The sequence below is a fragment of the Eimeria necatrix genome, genomic scaffold (assembly GCF_000499385.1).
Source record: "Eimeria necatrix Houghton genomic scaffold, Enh_scaff140, whole genome shotgun sequence".
Lineage (NCBI taxonomy): Eukaryota > Apicomplexa > Conoidasida > Eucoccidiorida > Eimeriidae > Eimeria > Eimeria necatrix.
In genome coordinates this window covers 32,319-50,000 of record NW_013652138.1, presented here as the reverse complement: position 1 = coordinate 50,000, position 17,682 = coordinate 32,319, and the positions used below count along the sequence as shown (strand labels likewise).

Genomic DNA, 17,682 nt, shown 5'->3' with positions numbered 1-17,682 from the left:
CAACTGCAGCAGCAACTGCAGCAGCAACAGCAGCAGCAGCAGCAGCAGCAGCAGCAGCAGCAGACCTTGTGCAGAGAGGGCTCCGCGTGGGGCTCCGGGGCCTCCAAAAGATAAGCTTTGAAGTTTTCTGCTTCTTTTTCTTCTTTTTTAATTACTCCTTTTAATTCAAAACAAAAACAAATAAAATGCAACATTTACTCATGAGCCAATTCGCCCCAAACCCTAAACCCTAAACCCTAAACCCTAAACCCTAAACCCTAAGCCCTATTTCAGAGATTAGGGTTGCAGAGCTTCGGTGTTTAGGGTCTGCCTGAAAAGAAGAAACTCCCAAATCCCCCACAAACCCTAAACCCCAAACCCCAAGCCCTAAACCCTAAACCCTAAACCCTAAACCCTAAACCCTAAACCCTAAACCCTAGCTACCTAATTCGATGAAGGGTTTAGGGTCTTCCTGAAAAGAAGAAGCTCCCAAATCCCCCAGCAGCAGCGGCGGCAGCTTTTGCTGCTCTCTTCCGCAAGACAAAGCCTGAAGAAAAAAAATAAATTAATTAAAATAAAATAAATAAAAAGATTTATTTGCAATTAAATTAAATTAAAAATACTATTTACAATTTAAAAAGATAATTTGAATTTTAAAAAACGAAAAGAATTAACACAGCAAATGCATGCATGCAAATGCATGCATGCAAATGCATGCATGCAAATACATGCATGCAAATGCATGCATGCAAATGCATGCATGCAAATGCATGCAGCAAATGCATGCAGCAAATGCATGCAGCAAACGCATGCAGCAAACGCATGCAAAGATACATTTGGATTTAATTATTCAACTTAAACTGCCCATTTGCACGCATTAAATGAACTGGATTTAATTGCAAAAAAAGATTTAAATGAATTAATTTAAAAATAAAAATGAAAAGAAAAAAACCCACTTGCTGCAGGTACTCGTCCGGGTGTACAGACACCCGAGCGAAGAAGCCGTCGCAAGGAGGAACTCCTCCCAAAGGGTAACTGGCAGTAAATGCCAAATTATATTCTCCTGAATCAAATTAATAATTAAATTCATTTTAATTGATTTAAATTTGTTTATTTATTTTAATCAATTCAAATAAATCCATTTGGTTGCTCCAGTGCCTTAAATCGAGCCGAAAGTCGCAGCTACTCGCCTCGACCAGCAGCAGCAGCAGCAGCAGCAGCAACAGCAGCAGCAGCAACAGCAGCAGCAGCAGCAGCGGCCTAGCAGCTACGCTAGCAGCAGCAACAGCAGCAGCAGCAACAGCAGCAACGGCCTAGCAGCTACGCTAGCAGCAACACTAGCAGCAGCAGCAGCAGCACCACCGGCACTAGCAGCAGCAGCAGCAGCAGCAGCAGCAGCACTAGCAGCAGCAGCAGCAGCAGGTGGTTTTGCTGCTGCCAAAGGAGACACCGGAAAAGCACTTGCCTGCAGGAAGGAGACAGTGGACTGCAGTGATGCTGCTGCTGCTGCTGCTGCTGCTGCTGCTGCTGGGTGCTGCTGCGCAGATCTTCTTATGAGGATTCTCTTTAGTTGTTATTTGCAAATTAATTTCCAACTTTTCTTTTAATGCGAAAACCCGCAGCGTGCTGCAGCAAAGAGACCGCAGCAGTAAATAAATAAATAAATAAATTAGTTAATTAATCATAAATAATAAAATAAATCAGAAGAGAAAAAGAAACAAATTTAAAAATGATTAAACAAAAATTTTGGAGGCAAAAGGAAACAAAAAAGAGCTAAAAGGAGACAAAAGGGGGAAGAAAAAGAAACAAAAAAAGATTAAAAAGGGATAAAACAAAATTAAAAAGGAAACAAAAAAGGAGACAAAAAAGGAAACAAAAAAGACAAAAAAGAATTAAATCAGAAGACAAAAAGAAATCAAAAAAAAGATTAAATGGAGAAAAAGAATTAGCCATAAAAGGAGTTTAAAAGGAGACAAAAAGAGACAAAAAGAGACAAAAAAAGACAAAAAAAGAAAAAAAGAAAAAAAGAAAAAAAAGAAAAAAAGAAAAGGAAAAAATATGAGGTGTCTATACACCTGGGCTGCTGCAGCACAAGGCGCGTCGTGTGGACCATCGAGTCCAATTCGTCGGGGGGAAATCCAAACCTGAAAACAAATAAATAAATAAATAAATAAATAAATAAACGAATAAATAAATAAATAAATAAATAAATAAATAAATAAATAAATAGAGTAATAAATGGGAAAGGTTTCAGTAAAAGTCCAGCGGCAGCAGCAATCCTGCAGCAGCAAAAGTCCCATCTCCAGCAGGAACAGCAGCAGCAACAGCAGCAGCAAGAGCAGCAGCAACTGCAGCAGCAAGAGCAGCAGCAACGGAAGCAGCAACTGCAGCAACAGCAACAACAACAGCAAGGGCAACAGCAGCAGCAACAGCAGCAAAAGCCGCAGCATCAGCAGTAGTAGCAGCAGTAGCAGCAGCAACAACAGCAACAGCAACAGCAACAGCAGCAGCAGCAGCAGCAGCAGCAGCAGCAGCAGCTTCTTACCAGCCCTTGAGGTCCACGAAGTGCATTTTTACGACGCCAAGTTCATCAGACATAATTGCATCTGCAGGAAAACAAAAAGTTTTTATTTTTTATTTTTATTTTTATTTTTATTTTATTTTATTTTATTTTTATTTTATTTCTATTTTGTCTTTTTTATTTCTGTCGCTTTTTGCCTTTGTCTCTTTCGTCTGTGTCTCCTTTTGCTTTTATCTCCTTCCCCTTTTGTATCCTTCTATGTTTGCGGCAAACCCTAAACCCTAAACCCTAAACCCTAAACCCTAAACCCTAAACCCAAAACCCCAAACCCTTAACTCCAAATCCTAAACCCCAAACCCGAGACCCTAAACCCGACACCCTTACACCTATCCCGTAATCCCCAAACCCTTCCCTAAACCCTAAACCCTAAACCCTAAACCCCAAACCCTAAACCCTAAACCCTAAACCCTAAACCCTCGCTCGCCTTCTGCGTCTTTCTTGAGCTGCACAATCAGCCCCGGCAGCCGCGCGAAGGGGCACATCCAGGAGTGGGAGGTCACTTCAAAAGGGGTCATTTTAGACTCAAACTGCATCAAAAATAGCAAAAAAAGCAGCAACAAAACCACAAAAAACTCCCCAGAAACCCCAATTTCTCAACTCCATTACTTCCACTCTTAAAACCCTTTTCTTCCAAACTCTAAATCCCAAAATCCCACAAAAAATCTCAAAGAAAGGGCCACGGGGGCCCCCAAGGGGCCCCCAGGGGGCCCCCGGGGGCCCCCGGGGGCCCCCACGGGGCCCCCAGGGGCCCTCGGGGGCCCCTTCGGGGGCCCCTTTGGGGACTTTTTGGGGCCCCTTTGGGGGCCCCTTGGGGGCTCCTTGGGGCCCCCAAGGGGCCCCTTGGGGGCCCCTTGGGGGCCCCTTAGAGGGTACAATGGCATATAATTTTGGCGGACTTTTAGGGAATATTCGAAGTCGAATTGCATGCACTGAGTGTTCTTGTCTTCGAAGTACATGGGGTCTCCTGCTAAGAGCCAGAGTTTGTAAATGTAGCCTGAGACATTAAAAGACAAAAAGGAAATAATTAATTAATTAAAAGTAATTAAAACAAATTAAAACGAAATAAATTAAAATTATATAAATGAATTGAATAAATTAAAGGAACTAACTCGAATTGAAAGAAATAAAAGAACGAAAAGCAAAAAAAACGAAAGACAAAAGATAGATAATAGTAATAATGATAAAAGCAAATAAAATAAGAATAAAAATAAATAAAAATAAGATTAAAATAAACAAAATAAAAATTAAAATAAAAACTAAAAAAGTACCAGTCGGCATTGCATGGTCAAACAGCTGGCCGTTGTAAGTCGGAGTGCCCCCAAGACAGCCTGCAGCAGCAGCAGCAGCAGCAGCAGCAGCAACAGCAGCAGCAGCAGCAGCAACAGCAGCAGCAGCAGCAGCAGCGGCGGCGGTTTTTGGCACGATGAGCTGCTGCTTTTTGGATAAATTTGCAGACTTTTGTTTCGCGTTTGTTTTAATTGGCAATTAATTGAAATAAAAGTCCAAAAGTGTTGGAAAAATGGAAAATAATTAAAAGTTTGGAAAAAGAAATTCCCAAAAGTTTCGAATTTACCCAAAGCGCATGCAGGGGCACTCGCCGAACCATCTGGAGGACTTTCTTCTTCGAAGAGTTCCAAAACGAGCTGAAAAGGTCCTTTGGAAAAAAAACAAAATTAAATTCATTTTAATCCAATTTAACTCAATTTCAGCCATTTAATTCAGTTAGTTGATTCAAATTAACCATTTAATTCAATTAGTTGATTCAAATTAACCATTTAATTCAATTAATTCATTCAAATTAACCATTTAATTCAATTAATTCATTCAAATTAGCCATTTAATTCAGTTAATTCATTCAAATCAACCATTTAATTCAATTAATTCATTCAAATCAATCATTTAATTCAATTTAATTCAATTTCAATCATTTAATTCAATTAATTCACTCAAATTAACCATTTAATTCAATGAATTCATTCAGATTAACCATTTAATTCAGTTAATTCATTCAAATAAATTATTTAATCGACTAATTGATTAAACTTAATCATTTAATCAGCAAGTTGATTAAACTTATTCACTCAATTTAAATAATGGAGACCTTGACGAAATAAAATGAATTTCGACGAAATTGAATCGAAATTTGGAGATTTAAATGAATAAATGGATTAAAATTGAAGATTCAAATCAAACAATGGATTAAAATTAAATATTTAATGCAAATTTTGAAATAAAATCGAAAATTTAATTCAAATTTTGAATTCAAAAATTAAAAACTCACCCGAAATAAAGCGAAAGAAAACCCGCATGAAAATCCGCACAAAACGGTGCAGCCGAGAAGGCACCCGAATGGCCGTCTGAAAAAAAACAAAATTTAATTTAATTTAATTTAATTCAATTTGATTTAATTTAATTTAATTTAATTTAATTTAATTTAATTTAAATTCATTTGATTTTATGTTATTTAATTTAGTTCTGGAAAGAGGCAAAAAGGAGACATAAGAGAGGAAAGCGAGGGAAGCATTTAAAGCCCAGAATTGAGGGTTTAGGGTTTAGGGTTTAGGGCTTAGGGTTTAGGGTTTATATAGGCCTTGCGGCTGCTTTAAGCTCGCGTATTTTGCAGATGCCCCCGTAAAGTCCATTTCACAGACCCCCAGTTAGGGTTTAGGGTTTAGGGTTTAGGGACTAGGGTTTAGGGATGAGGGTTTAGGGTTTGGGGCCTAGGGTTTAGGGTTTAGGGTTTACTTGGAAGACAGAGCGCGTGAAAGGTTTCCAGCTTTCTTCCCCCGCGAAGTTCAGCACAAAAGGGTTTTCAAAGTCACTCACAAAGCTGATGCCAGAGTCGTCTAGGGTCTGCAGCAGCAGCAGCAGCAGCAGCAGCAGCAGCAAGCAGGTGCAGCAGCAGCACGCAGCTGCAGCAGAGGGAGCAGCCGGCTGCAGGAGAAGCACGCGACGGCGAGCAGCTGCAGCAGCAGCAGCAGCTAGCGGAAGCCGCAGCAGTTCTACCAGCAGCAGCTGGAGCAGCAGCTGGAGCAGCAGCAGCAGCAGCAAATGCAGCAGCAAATGCAGCAGCAGCAGCAGCAGTTGAAGAGGCAACAAATGCAGCGGCAGCACCAGCTGCAGCTGCAGCACGAACAGGAACAGCAACTGCAGGGACAGCAGCTGCAGCAGCAGCAGCAAAAGCAGCAGCAGCAGCGGCAGCAGTTGGAGTCTAAAACCCTAAACCCTAAACCCTAAACCCTTAAGACGCACAATTTCGGGAGGGGCTTTGGGGAGGAATGAAACAGAGGGGCACGATGAGGGCATGTGCAAGTGCATGCGAGCTACAAACAAACCCCAAACCCTAAACCCTGAACCCTAAACCCTAAACCCTAAACCACAAACCCTAAACCACAAACCCTAAACCACAAACCCTCCAAGAAAGCTAGCGACTGAGGCCGCAGCAGCCCAGGCTTCAACGAGCTGCGGAACCGCAGCTCCCTGCAGCCTGCCTAGTGTTTAGGGTCTTGCGATTAGGGTTTAGGGTTTAGGGCTTAGGGTTTAGGGTTTAGGGTTTGTCACCGTAGGGCACTAGGGCAAAGTCGAGGCGCAGCGGGTGGCAAGGCAGCAGCACCGCCGAACCCTCTTCAGGGTTTAGAGTGGGGCGCCCAGCAGCAGGGGCCACAGCAATTACCTGCGCACAAAACCCTAAACCCTAAACCCTAAACCCTAAACCCTAAACCCTAAACCCTGAGTTCTGCGCGCCGGCAGCTCTTGTGGTTCTTGAGCGTGGGGTTCTTCACTGCATAGAGGTGATTCCTAGCTAGCTGCGTGGCTAGCTGCTTAGCTAGCTAGCTACATAGCTAAGCAGCTAGCCGCATAGCTAGCCACCTAGCTAGCTAGCTAGTTGCCTAGCTAGCTAGCTAGCTACTTAGCGAGCTAGCTAGGTAGCCATCTACCTAGCTAGCTAGCTAGCTAGCTCCCTGCCTAGCTAGCTAGCCATCTGCCTAGCTAGCTCGCTAGCCATCGACCTTGCTAGCTAGCCATCCACCTAGCTAGCTACCTAGCTAGCTAGCTAGCCAGCTAGCCAGCTAGCTAGCCAGCTAGCCAGCTAGCCAGCCAGCTAGCCAGCTAGCTAGCCAGCTAGCTAGCCAGCTAGCCAGCTAGCTAGCCAGCTAGCCAGCTAGCTAGCCAGCTAGCTAGCTAGCTAGCTAGCCAGTGTGTTGTTACGCACAATGTAGTAAACGAAGTTTCTCTCAGCGTCTGTCAGGGGGGCGCTGAGCACTGCCCGCGTTTTGGAGCCCCCAGCGCCCTCCATTATGCTGCAGGCAACAAACCCTAAACCCTAAACCCTAAACCCTAAACCCTAAACCCTAAGCCCTGGACCCTTAGCCCTCAACCCTAAACCCTAAACCCTGGGGTTCACGTGCCTCAGACTATTAAAGCCATGCAAGTCAACGAACGGCGAGGGGGCCCATGTAAAACCCAAACCCTAAACTCTAAACCCTAAACCCTAAACCCTAAACCCTTTTATTGTAAAAATGTCTAGCCCCAAATGCAAAAGGCAATTAAATAAAACTAAAATTAAAAACAAATCCCGAAAATTAAATTTCAAAAATAATCTCACCTGGCACTTTGAACTGCTTCTCTCCGGTGCTTTTCTGCTGCTGCGGGGGTTTCGAGGGCATCTGCAAACGCATGCATGCATGCATGTATGCATGCATGTATGCATGCATGCATGCATGCAGTATGTATGCATGCATGCATGCAGTGTGCATGCATGCATGTATGCATGCATGCATGCAGTCCCAAATGTCATAAACAAAAATTCAGGCATGCATGCATGCATGCGTGCATGCACGCATGCATGCATGCGGCGCAAATGGACATTTCGACATATGCATGCATGCATGCATGCATGCATGCATGCGTATGCATGCAGTGCAAATGGATATTTCGATACATGCATGCATGCATGCATGCATGCATGCATGCATGCATGCATATATCGAAGTGCAAATGGGTAATTTGTGGGGCCTGGAAACTCACGTTTGAAGGGGACCATTGGCGGGTCTTGTTTGGGGTGTCTGTACACCTCAAGGTACTTAAACTCGACGAAACTGTCGCGGTGTAAATCGGCGCTCAGCGACAAGACGGAGTGGCCTGAAGAAGTTGCAAAATGGAAAAATAAATAAATTAAATTTGAAATAAATGAATTAAATCAAAAAACTAATTAATTAAATCGAAAGGCTAAATAACAAACAGTTTAGTTGCTTATTTCGCTCAAGTTCAAGAATATTTTTCGGAGTTCAAGTGTGTTCTTTTGAAGCTCTTCTATTTATTTATATTTTTCATTTTTATAATTCATAACTTTTTATTTAAAATAACTTTTAATTTGTTTTTACCGTCTTGGGCTGCAGCGGGAATGGTGAAGGAAATGAGGAACTCTTCTCTCTCGGAAGTGCCCGGGAGGCCGAAGACATCGGACACCGTAAGTTCTCCTTTAAAACCAAAAACAAATTAAAATAAATTAAAATAAATTAAAATAAATTAAAAAATAATTTCAAATTAAAAATAAAAAGAAATTAAACGGAACAGCAACGCGGAAAAAAAGCAGAAAAAACGGCCAGCTGTGCATGCACCCTGAGGTGTACGTACACCCCAGCACTTGGCCGCAAAATGCGAGAATGACGAAAAACCAATCAAATGATTAAATAAAGTAATTCTAAGAAGAGGAAATGAAAAGTAACAACAAAAGAACACAAAAGAAAGCCTCAGCAGCAGCAAAAGCTGGAGAAAATGGAAAGAAAAAAAACTGACACCGGCCGTTCAGCTGTACATACACCCCAAGAGCCCACCGTTGTTGTTCAAAAGGCCAAAAGAATCCAAAGAAGAAGGCAAAGGATGATATTTGCAATTAGGAGGACTATATTTTTCGTGGAGAGAAAGCAGGGCGAGCGCGGCTTCTTCGCGCTGCTGCTGCTGCTGCTGCTGCTGCTCCTGCTGCCGCTGCTGCTGCAGCTCCGCGTTGCGGGCTGCATCCATGGGGAAACCCACACACCCCAGGGGACACACAATGCATGCAAGCAGCAGCAAACTGAAAGACAGCAGCAAAAGGGGGGGCCCGAAGCTGCTGCATGCGGCGCAGCAGCAGCGGGAGAGCGGCCGCAGCGCTGCGGCGGCCCCGCGAGCCCGTTGCTGCTGCTGCTGCTGCAGCGGCTGCTGCAGCGGCTGCTGCTGCGGCTGCTGCTGCTGCTGCAGCAGCACGCGCCGCACGCCCCCCAGGGAGCGCATGGTGTGCTGCAGCTCCAAATTGCCCTTTTGCTTTTTATTTAATTAAAGGACTCTTGAAGGAGAGGAGAGCAGTGGAAGACACGGGCTGTACATACACCCCATGAGCCTGCGCAGCAGCAGCGAAACGGGCTGCTGTTGCTGCAGCTGCTGCTGCTGCTGCCTTCAATTGAAAAGACAAGCAAAGAAGCTCGAAGTTCTTTAATTAATATACTTCGACTTTAGTTGGAAACAGACAAGACCGCCAAGCGTGGGGGCCCCCAGCCCCAACGCCGCAGAGCAGCAGCAGCAGCAGCAGCAGCAGCAGCGGCAGCAGCAGCTGGAGGCTGCGGTGACAGCAATGATGAGTCGAGTTTGCAGAATCCCTGAAATTCCCAAATTCCACTAAGTTGCATTTCCAAAGAAAGTCAGAAAACGCATGCATGCAGCTGCAGCGAGCACCAGCGGCGGCTGCTGCTGCTCGTCGCTGCATGCAGCAGCAGCAGCAGCAGCAGCAGCAGAACTGGGGCCCCACGCCGTCGTTTTGCCTTTTTCTCGCGTCCACTGCCTCTAAAAACTTTATTAAAACAAATCAAATATATTATTTCAACAATTAAACGCGTCTTCTCCTCAAATGCATGCGCTGCAGCAGCTGCAGCAGCTGCAGCAGCTGCCACCTCAGCAGCAAGACCTTCTCGGTCTCTGCTGCTGCTGCTGCTGCTGCCTCGCGCTTGCGGCTGCGTTTGATTCAATTTCATGAATAATTTGATTTGAAAAAATATTATTTTTTGAATTTTTGAAATTAAAAGGAATATTTTGTTGCAGTTGCTTTTGATTCAAAAGGAAACACCAAATTGTAGTATCTGCGAGCGTCGTGTGGGGCCCCAGTTTGCTGTTTCTTTGTCATTTAAAAGTTTAATTTCATTTAATCTTCTACAATTAAAATTTTGAAATTAAATCAAAAGAACAAAACAAGAAAAATGCAAAAAAGAAAAACAGCAGCAAACCATTCAAATTGCTAAACAAGTCTTTCTGAAATTCGCAGTTCCTGCTGCTGCGCTGCAGCAGCAGAAACCTGCAAGCTGCTGCGTCTTTTTGCTGCTGCGCTGCAGCAGCAGAAACCTGCAAGCTGCTGCACCTTTTTGCTGCTGTGCTGCAGCAGTAGAAACCTGCAAGCTGCTGCGCCTTTTGCTGCTGCGCTGCAGCAGCAGAAGCCTGCAAGCTGCTGCGCCTTTTGCTGCTGCGCTGCAGCAGCAGAAACCTGCAAGCTGCTGCGCTGCAGCAGCAGAAACCTGCAAGCTGCTGCGCTGCAGCAGCAGAAACCTGCAAGCTGCTGCAGCAGCAAAAGACACAGCGGTGTTTCCTTTTGAATTAAAACGCCACTGCAACAAAGCATTGTTTTGAATTTCAAATATTCAAAAATAATTTCATTTCAATTTAATATTAGTTCAAAACAGTGCTTGTATTGTTTCTTCTTTTGCAAAAAGAAAAAAGCACTCCAAAGAAAAAGTACATCTGGTCTTGTTTTTCAAAAATAAACAAATACATTAAAGTTCTAAATCTGGAAAAGTGAATTTCCTGATGGGTCAAAGAGCGTCTTGGAAAGTCCCAAGTTGGTTGCATGCATGCGTTTAGCAGAAATGGTTTTTTGAATAAAGTTCACAAAAGTAAATTCATGAAACCTGTTCGAGCAAACTAGATATATTAAATACTTCTCCTCATATAAAACCCTTTTGAACAAATTGGATATATTTAATATTTCTTTTTTCAACAATCTTGAAAAAGATGGCGCGAAAGTATATTTTCTTTTCTCCAAAAAGAAATAAACAGTAGCAGCCTTTAGAGCCAAAAAGGATTTTTATTTGAACAAAATATGTTTTACTAATTTCTAGTTAAGCAAAATGTGTCTCATTAACTTCTTGTTGAAGAAATTTTCTTCTATTTCCTGGGACTGAAGATACATTTATCTTTTCGGATAAGTGCGTTTAATCCCTAAGACTAAAAGGATATTTAATCTTTTTGCAAATTGCACTCAATTTCCCTGAAAGGAAATTTATTCTTTTGCAAATTGTACTTAATATCCCGATATTGAAGATAACCTCATTTCTCGCAAAATGAGCCTAACTAAGTCTACATGACAACAATTTGATTTAAGTCTGGTGGCTGCGTTGATTTGCGCGGACTAAATGCATTTTATGTACAAACACTTTGCCGGCAAAAATAAAAAGTCGAATACATTTTTACTGTCTTGAAAACAAAATAAGCATTACGGAGTTTCTTATGCAAAAATAAAAAGCCGAATACATTTTTACTGTCTTGAAAACAAAATAAGCATTACGGAGTTTCTGATGCAAAAATAAAAAGCCGAATACATTTTTACTGTCTTGAAAACAAAATAAGCATTACGGAGTTTCTGATGCATTTTGCCACTTATTCATGTACAAAAAATACCCCTCTTTGCATTTGGCAGCTGCTTGCCACTCTAAATTGTGGGGCCTGCAGCAAAGCCCTCAAAAATAAAATAATGCTCTAGAAAGCAGCAAGTTTGTTTCATCCTATTCAAAGAAACAAAGGAAAACTCCGTGGCCTCAAAAGGCTAACTCTTCAGCCTAGTAGACTTGAAATTTGCTTGAAGACAACTACCCTTGGAGCTTTCTCATGAGCTGGTTTTGGAAAATAAAACATATTTTCAACAGTTCAACTTCGCTACCTTTGTACAATACTTTGTGACTATATCTGCTGCAGGCTGCTGCTTGCTAAGGACTTGAAAGTGCAGCAAGAGGGAGCGCTTTCTGAAGAAAAGTCTTTCTTTCCAAGAATGACAAAAGCCTCACAGTCTGAGGAATATGAGGCGACAATTGCAGACTTTATATTTTTGCACAAAAGTACCAAAAACGGAATCTTCCCACAACGCCAACACACGTGGCGCACTTCATCAGGTGAATGCCCTCTAACGAGATGTAGCAAACTGGAAGCGTGGCAGTTATCGCAGCGCATTTGAAAGCTTCTTCCTCGGTTCTGCACTTGAAACTTAACACTGTTCAATCTCAATAAACTTTGAGAACGTAAGAACTAGACATTTGCCCTCGGAAGAACCTGAGAGAAAAGAACATGCAGCGCGCACGCTGTTTGCACAAGTGATAGCTTTCTCACTGATGATATCTGCTGGCTTGCCGCTTGTAATTAGTGCATTATTTCTTGCCTAACTTCTATACTATTGTCGAATGTAGTCACTTCACATTAAAAATATGCACAAAATCCCGTCCCCCGTACACTATTCTGCTGCATATTCTGAGGCTTGGCTTCTACGGGATTGCAATTTCCCAAGTATAATGCGTAGGCACAACTTAAAAGCCCGCGAAAGTGCAGCAGTTTATGCAAACCAGCATCTCCAGTGCACCCCATTCTTTCCAACATCTCCAAACAGTATTTGCGTACAGATGCTCGACCCCGAAGACCATGGTAGTGAGCTGAGGGCGCCAGAGGAACTTACTTTGTCCATGCTTAAACTTGTAAAGATATTTTTTGTTCGCTTTTCGCTACATAGTGCTGAATCCGCCACAGCTTGTCATTGCCACAGCGTGCAGGCCTGTGCTGAACAGATTGGAACAAAATGGTTACTCCTTCCAGGCACCGATCACTGCAGGTGTGTTACGCCCATGTACGGGTGGACAAAAATTTTCCAGAGCCAATGATGCTGCGCACTGTCCTAGCGTTTACTTGCAATCTTTGCATTTGAAATTACGCCTGTGGAGTAAGCATGTGGGACAGCAAGGAATGTATGACGATCAGCGATGGCAGCTTATCTTGTATCAGTTGCTCAGCTTTCTGAATACTGTGGCTGGTGCGCTGCGGGCTCGGGTTTTCCAGAAACAACTCACATGAATAGGTGCCGAGTTGTTCCATTGTTATGCAACCAAGCGAATGTATTTTACGACATGCTTTAGGCAGTAGGTGCCATAAATACGAGCTGCCAGCCATGAAAAGATATGCCAGTTTGATCAAAGCTCTTGCTTGTTGCATGCAATTTGCTTGGAAACTTTTAAAAAGAACTTCATATCTTACATTCACTTTGGTGACTAGGATTACAAACAATATACGCATTGTACAGTCAGCGTTTTGGGATATTAACTTTTGCTCTCAGTATACTGCGATATGTACAAGCTGCACTTAACTGTTTGCAAGTACCTACTATATACTGGCTAAGATTTTGGAGGAGTGTAGCCCTATTATGTTTTCTTTTGCTGGTAGAATTCCAATTTCAAATTGCCTTGCTAAGGCTCTATCTCCCCAGCAAAAGCATCAATCGAGCAACATATATCTTAACACCATACAGGCCGTGCGGAGCGTTGTTTTTTCCCGGCATTTCGGAACTGTAGTTGTTTTGAGCAAAACCCGTAAAGGTGCACAATCCTGCTGCTGGCACATATTCGCGTACGCAGTATGCAACATGCAAAAAGGTGTATCAGACTGGAATAGCAGGCTGAGAAGCAACAAAAAACCAAGGCATGCAGGGAAATGTCCACTTATAAGACCATTAAGATGATAGTCAGATCACCACCTCAGTTTGTCACTTTTGGCATAGACCACGAACGCATCAACCACATATTGCTGCGTAAAGGGTGACTAAGCCACGCCATGACTTGCCGCTGCACTGCATGCAGGCAAGATTGTCTTGCTGAAAATAGTGTGAAGGTTTTGGTGCGCAAACTGAAAAAGCATCAAAGCGTATCAGGTTACAATTCTATCAATTGTTCGCGCCCATGCAGAGCAATGCACAAGCGTGAAGCAGCATTACTGCAAATAGAGATTTGTTGCATGAGGGATCCGTGCAAAGTGAAAAGTGTCTTGAAGGCTCGCCATGGTTCCCATGTCAATGGGACTGCTCTGAAATGCTGCTTGCAGTTCTCTGGAGTGTAGTTCGTGGAATACGGAGCGGCACAGTGGCTAACCAATGATTTTGAGTCGCCAGTGGTAGAATTCGCACGCATGGTGCGCCAGCTGAAGCCATTCTTCAAAAGTATTCTTATTAGGAATCGTTAAAGCCAAGGAAACCATTTTCTGTGTCCAAAATGCAATGCGCTTTTGGCTTAGACATTGAATCCTGTAGTATCGGCGGTGCAGCAGGCAGCATGAATTGCTAAACAGGAAGTGTGTCACTTACTGTAAACACATAGACGTGGAGGTGTTGCCGATAAAGAGCTCTCCAAAACGTTCAGCAGGAACACTCAATTTGAACACAGTGGTGCGAGTTTGTTTCTGTTTTGCGTAAAAACACACTCCCTGCCTTGAATGCTTCCTTAGATAGTTCAGGAATGTCTTATGCAAAAATGTGTTTTTGTATATCGCAAGACATGCTTGTGGGCCTTAATAAGCGCCAGAGTGCAGTATTGTATTTGGCATCTCCAGCCGTTTGGCACTCGCCCGATCTGGAGGTTCTAAATAGTGCTTCTTTTATCTAGAAGGAATATTTGCCGCAAAGCCAAGCAAGACACTGCAACTTTCATCCCTACGCGTCTCAGATTGTTGGTCATTCGAAACTGCATCTTCAGTTGACGAACTCTGTGGCATCTTTTTCGCCAGAGATAGATGTTTGGGAATTTCATCCCAAAATGAAAATATACAAAGCAAATGTGCCGCACATTGTCACGTATTTCCCTTGGCGCAACACTTTAAACTACTTTCTTTCTATGCTAGATGTTTAGTATACAGAGTTATGCTGGGACTTTTCGACCCTGTACAAGTGTAGACCGCCTTGTCGTGATGCTTGGCCCATCTAGTAACAAGCACGAGCAACCTCTGTCCTCCTGCTAGCAGTAGGGTTTGGCGAAAGACGTTTCCATGACTTATTTTGTCAGCTGTCAATTGTGCCAGTGATTTGACAAGTTCTACATTAGCTGCTGCCAACAAGTGGCTGTAGTACATGCCGTTAGACGCTACACGTGGCAATCGTTTCCGTAAATTCTTTTTGCCCCGTTGTTGTCCTTGCTACTCGCTCTGCTAGACAAATGAGTACGCGGCGCAAACGAAGACCAAACAGCAGCACAGGCTCCCTGTTTCACCATGACCATGCTGTACACATCCCCAGCAGCTTTCACACACAGGGCAAATCGAGCAAAACTGAATATCGCCCCCTGCACACGCAACTAAAGAAGATTCGTCTCCATATTTTGACCGGAAAACCTGCCTTTCTTGTATTCCGCGGTAATTTAGGTAGTGCGTCGACAAATTAGAAGGGAACGGCAACTAAAACGCACCGTCCTAAGCTTAACTTGACAAACTAAATGCCGATTCGCAATAGACGAAAGTACGAAAATGCATTGCTTCACACAGTTACTTCTGTGTCACCTTTGTCTGGCTCCTTCCTGAAAACTTTGATCACCACAATTGCATTTCCTCTGCTGCACAACTACACGAAGACGGCGATCATGGACATTCAGATATGCAGCAGCATTCATAAGGCCACATAATCAGAGAAGGCGCACTAGTGCACAAACTACACTATACGGTCTTCACAAGTCAGGTGTGTAACGCCTTGTGGACGAGCAAACTTTTTGGAAGACAGTTTTCACAAGACTGTTAGACGGCCGACCAACATGGCCCGTTCGTTTCTTGAGCGCGCTTCCGGTGAGCGGTGAATTACTGCCGAGCCCGGTGCCTTTGTACTTGCAGCAGCTCGCTGCACGCAGGTCTGCTGCTGCGCATCGAAGGAAGCATGGAAACGCTTTCTAGGTTCGTCCACAAGCGTGGTACAGGAAGTGCTTTCTTGTTTACTAGTGTTGCGCACGTCAATTAAGTGTGGTGCTTTGTCCCGGAATCTCAAAGGGAACGTCTGCGTATTCACACGGGCGTTGCGTCGCACTGTGCTGGCAACAACGCAGTAAACAAATTGGATGGATATGCGGCTGAAACCTGATGAAAATGGCTAAGCCGCGACAAAGGCCTGACAGATTCGAGGAAATATATATTTTGAAGAGGGACAAGATTGAGAGCCAGGCCGACACATTGGGCGGGCACTTTTGCAAGGGCTAATAGCGCATCAATCGCACCTAACTTTGTGGATAATGCTTTAGGACACAGTAGCGTTTCCACACGCATTGTATAGGGCGCTAGAAAGGGTTTCAGGGCATGCCAAGGCTTGCCCTTGCATTATTTGCTAGCGACCGTGTCAGCAGTTCACTGCAAAAGCTGCTTGAGCATTGAAGCTTATCAGTCTGCAATTCTGTCAGTTGGTCACACCTGTGAAAAGCAACGCCAACGCGTGAAGCAACTCTAGTGCAGATGAATGATTGCTGTCCGAGTGAAATGCAAGAGAGCGGCTTTGATGGCGTACTTATTGTGTGCAGTTGCCACTGGGAGGAAGGAAAGGAAACAATGTTCACGATGAGTTTCGTCGTGCGGTTTGGCCGTTCTGTGGTGGTTTACTACTTCGCTGTAGGCTCGTAAAAGCTGTGTGCCCGCATAAGAGTGCTAATCTATTTCGTATGAAGGTACGCGCATACGACGACACAATGTTTTACTTATTTATTTAGCATTAAGTGTAAAGCTCAGCACAGGAAGTGCGCCCATAGCCCTGTATGTAATCTTGGTACATTCTAAAGCGTTGGGGTGATCGAGTTTGTGTGTCTGGCTGACGAGTAATGTTTCTAGCAAATGCACTGCCCTGCAGACAAATGAGCTTAGACATTTTTGCAGTACATTGAAATCTTGGAAAACATGGCGAACTGCCACTTAACTGGCAGTTTACCGATTTGTAAAGCCTGATTATCTCAGTATACTCCTAGGCATGCAATCATTGATTGGCAGTCATTTTTTGGTGGACTTTGTTTTCCTGATTTCATGGCCAGTAATCAGCGTTACTGGCGATAAAACCTTTTGTGTGTGTTGCCCACGAAGGCTCTTTCTACTGGAAGGTATGTTTAGATAATAGGCTCGACAGAGTTTGCGGGCAGACTTGCTGGCTTCTTGATGGTGCACAGGACCAAATGTGTGGCAGACGTAACTGTGAATTGTGCGATATTGAATTATGCGGCACTGAAAAGTGGGTCATATTCTATGCGCATAACTTCACGTTTTTGCCCTCATGCTAAAGCTGGTCTCCTTTCAGTCCTGTAGGCGATCTACAGTGCTCGAACAACTGCACAAGCGTCCGTTCTTAGTGGTTGAAAGCGCATGCATATGTTCGATCTTTTGAACAGCGTATCAGGCTTTTTACGTGTGAAAGTACGCTTGCATAATAGATTGATTTTACGAAAATACTTGTAAATTTCGATCGAAGAATTAGATTTGAGCATGAAAAGTCTCGAAAATTTGATTAAAGTCTTAAAAAACTCAATTAAACAGTTTTAAAAGCGTTTAATCTCTCAAAAATTTCCGTTTTCGGCGAGTTGAAAATTTCCAAAACTTGCTATTCTGTGTTGCTGCAATATTGCATGCACACAGCTGCAACAGAAGTTTGAGCATTAGTGCTAATTTGATTTATCTCAAAATTGGTTGTTTTTGTTTCATTCTTGTTTATTTATTTTATTTTTTTGGAGAAGAAGGCTACACTGCAATTCTTGCATGCACAGCGAGTGACAACTCTTTGAATTTTCCATAATTTTCCGTTGAAAAGTACCTTTACCGTTGAAAAGTACCTTTAAAAGCCCCAAGCTTTTGAATTTTCTGCAATCCACTTTTGAAGGAAACAATAAACATCCACTGCAAGAGGGCAACTCTGGCTGCGTGTCCAGTTATCCTACTGTTTCATCGCATAGGGCCCATTGCAACATCGCTGCGTGCAGCTCTGTTGTTTAGTGCCCTCTTTAGCTCTGTAAGCATTTTTGTTCTGCTTAATTTCTGTTTTTGGTGGCTTCATGGCCCTCGCATTTTTC

At 43.4% G+C, this 17,682-nt stretch overlaps 1 protein-coding gene across 1 annotated transcript in view; it reads right to left on the bottom strand.

Moving 5' to 3' along the window:
• The window catches only part of ENH_00013210 (hypothetical protein, conserved), a gene marked incomplete at both ends in the record, with an annotated part of 20,510 nt that extends 11,926 nt beyond the window's left edge, over positions 1–8,584 (bottom strand). Inside the window, 15 exons of the mRNA XM_013579033.1 lie at positions 2,055–2,123; positions 2,525–2,585; positions 2,830–2,912; positions 2,975–3,087; positions 3,217–3,554; positions 4,164–4,214; positions 4,842–4,917; positions 5,306–5,413; positions 5,813–5,883; positions 6,122–6,233; positions 6,774–6,861; positions 7,167–7,227; positions 7,589–7,702; positions 7,945–8,040; positions 8,398–8,584. Coding sequence (XP_013434487.1) covers positions 2,055–2,123; positions 2,525–2,585; positions 2,830–2,912; positions 2,975–3,087; positions 3,217–3,554; positions 4,164–4,214; positions 4,842–4,917; positions 5,306–5,413; positions 5,813–5,883; positions 6,122–6,233; positions 6,774–6,861; positions 7,167–7,227; positions 7,589–7,702; positions 7,945–8,040; positions 8,398–8,584 — 1,628 coding nt within the window. The remainder of the gene's footprint in view (positions 1–2,054; positions 2,124–2,524; positions 2,586–2,829; positions 2,913–2,974; positions 3,088–3,216; positions 3,555–4,163; positions 4,215–4,841; positions 4,918–5,305; positions 5,414–5,812; positions 5,884–6,121; positions 6,234–6,773; positions 6,862–7,166; positions 7,228–7,588; positions 7,703–7,944; positions 8,041–8,397) is intronic.
• Between the last annotated feature and the right edge of the window lie 9,098 nt (positions 8,585–17,682).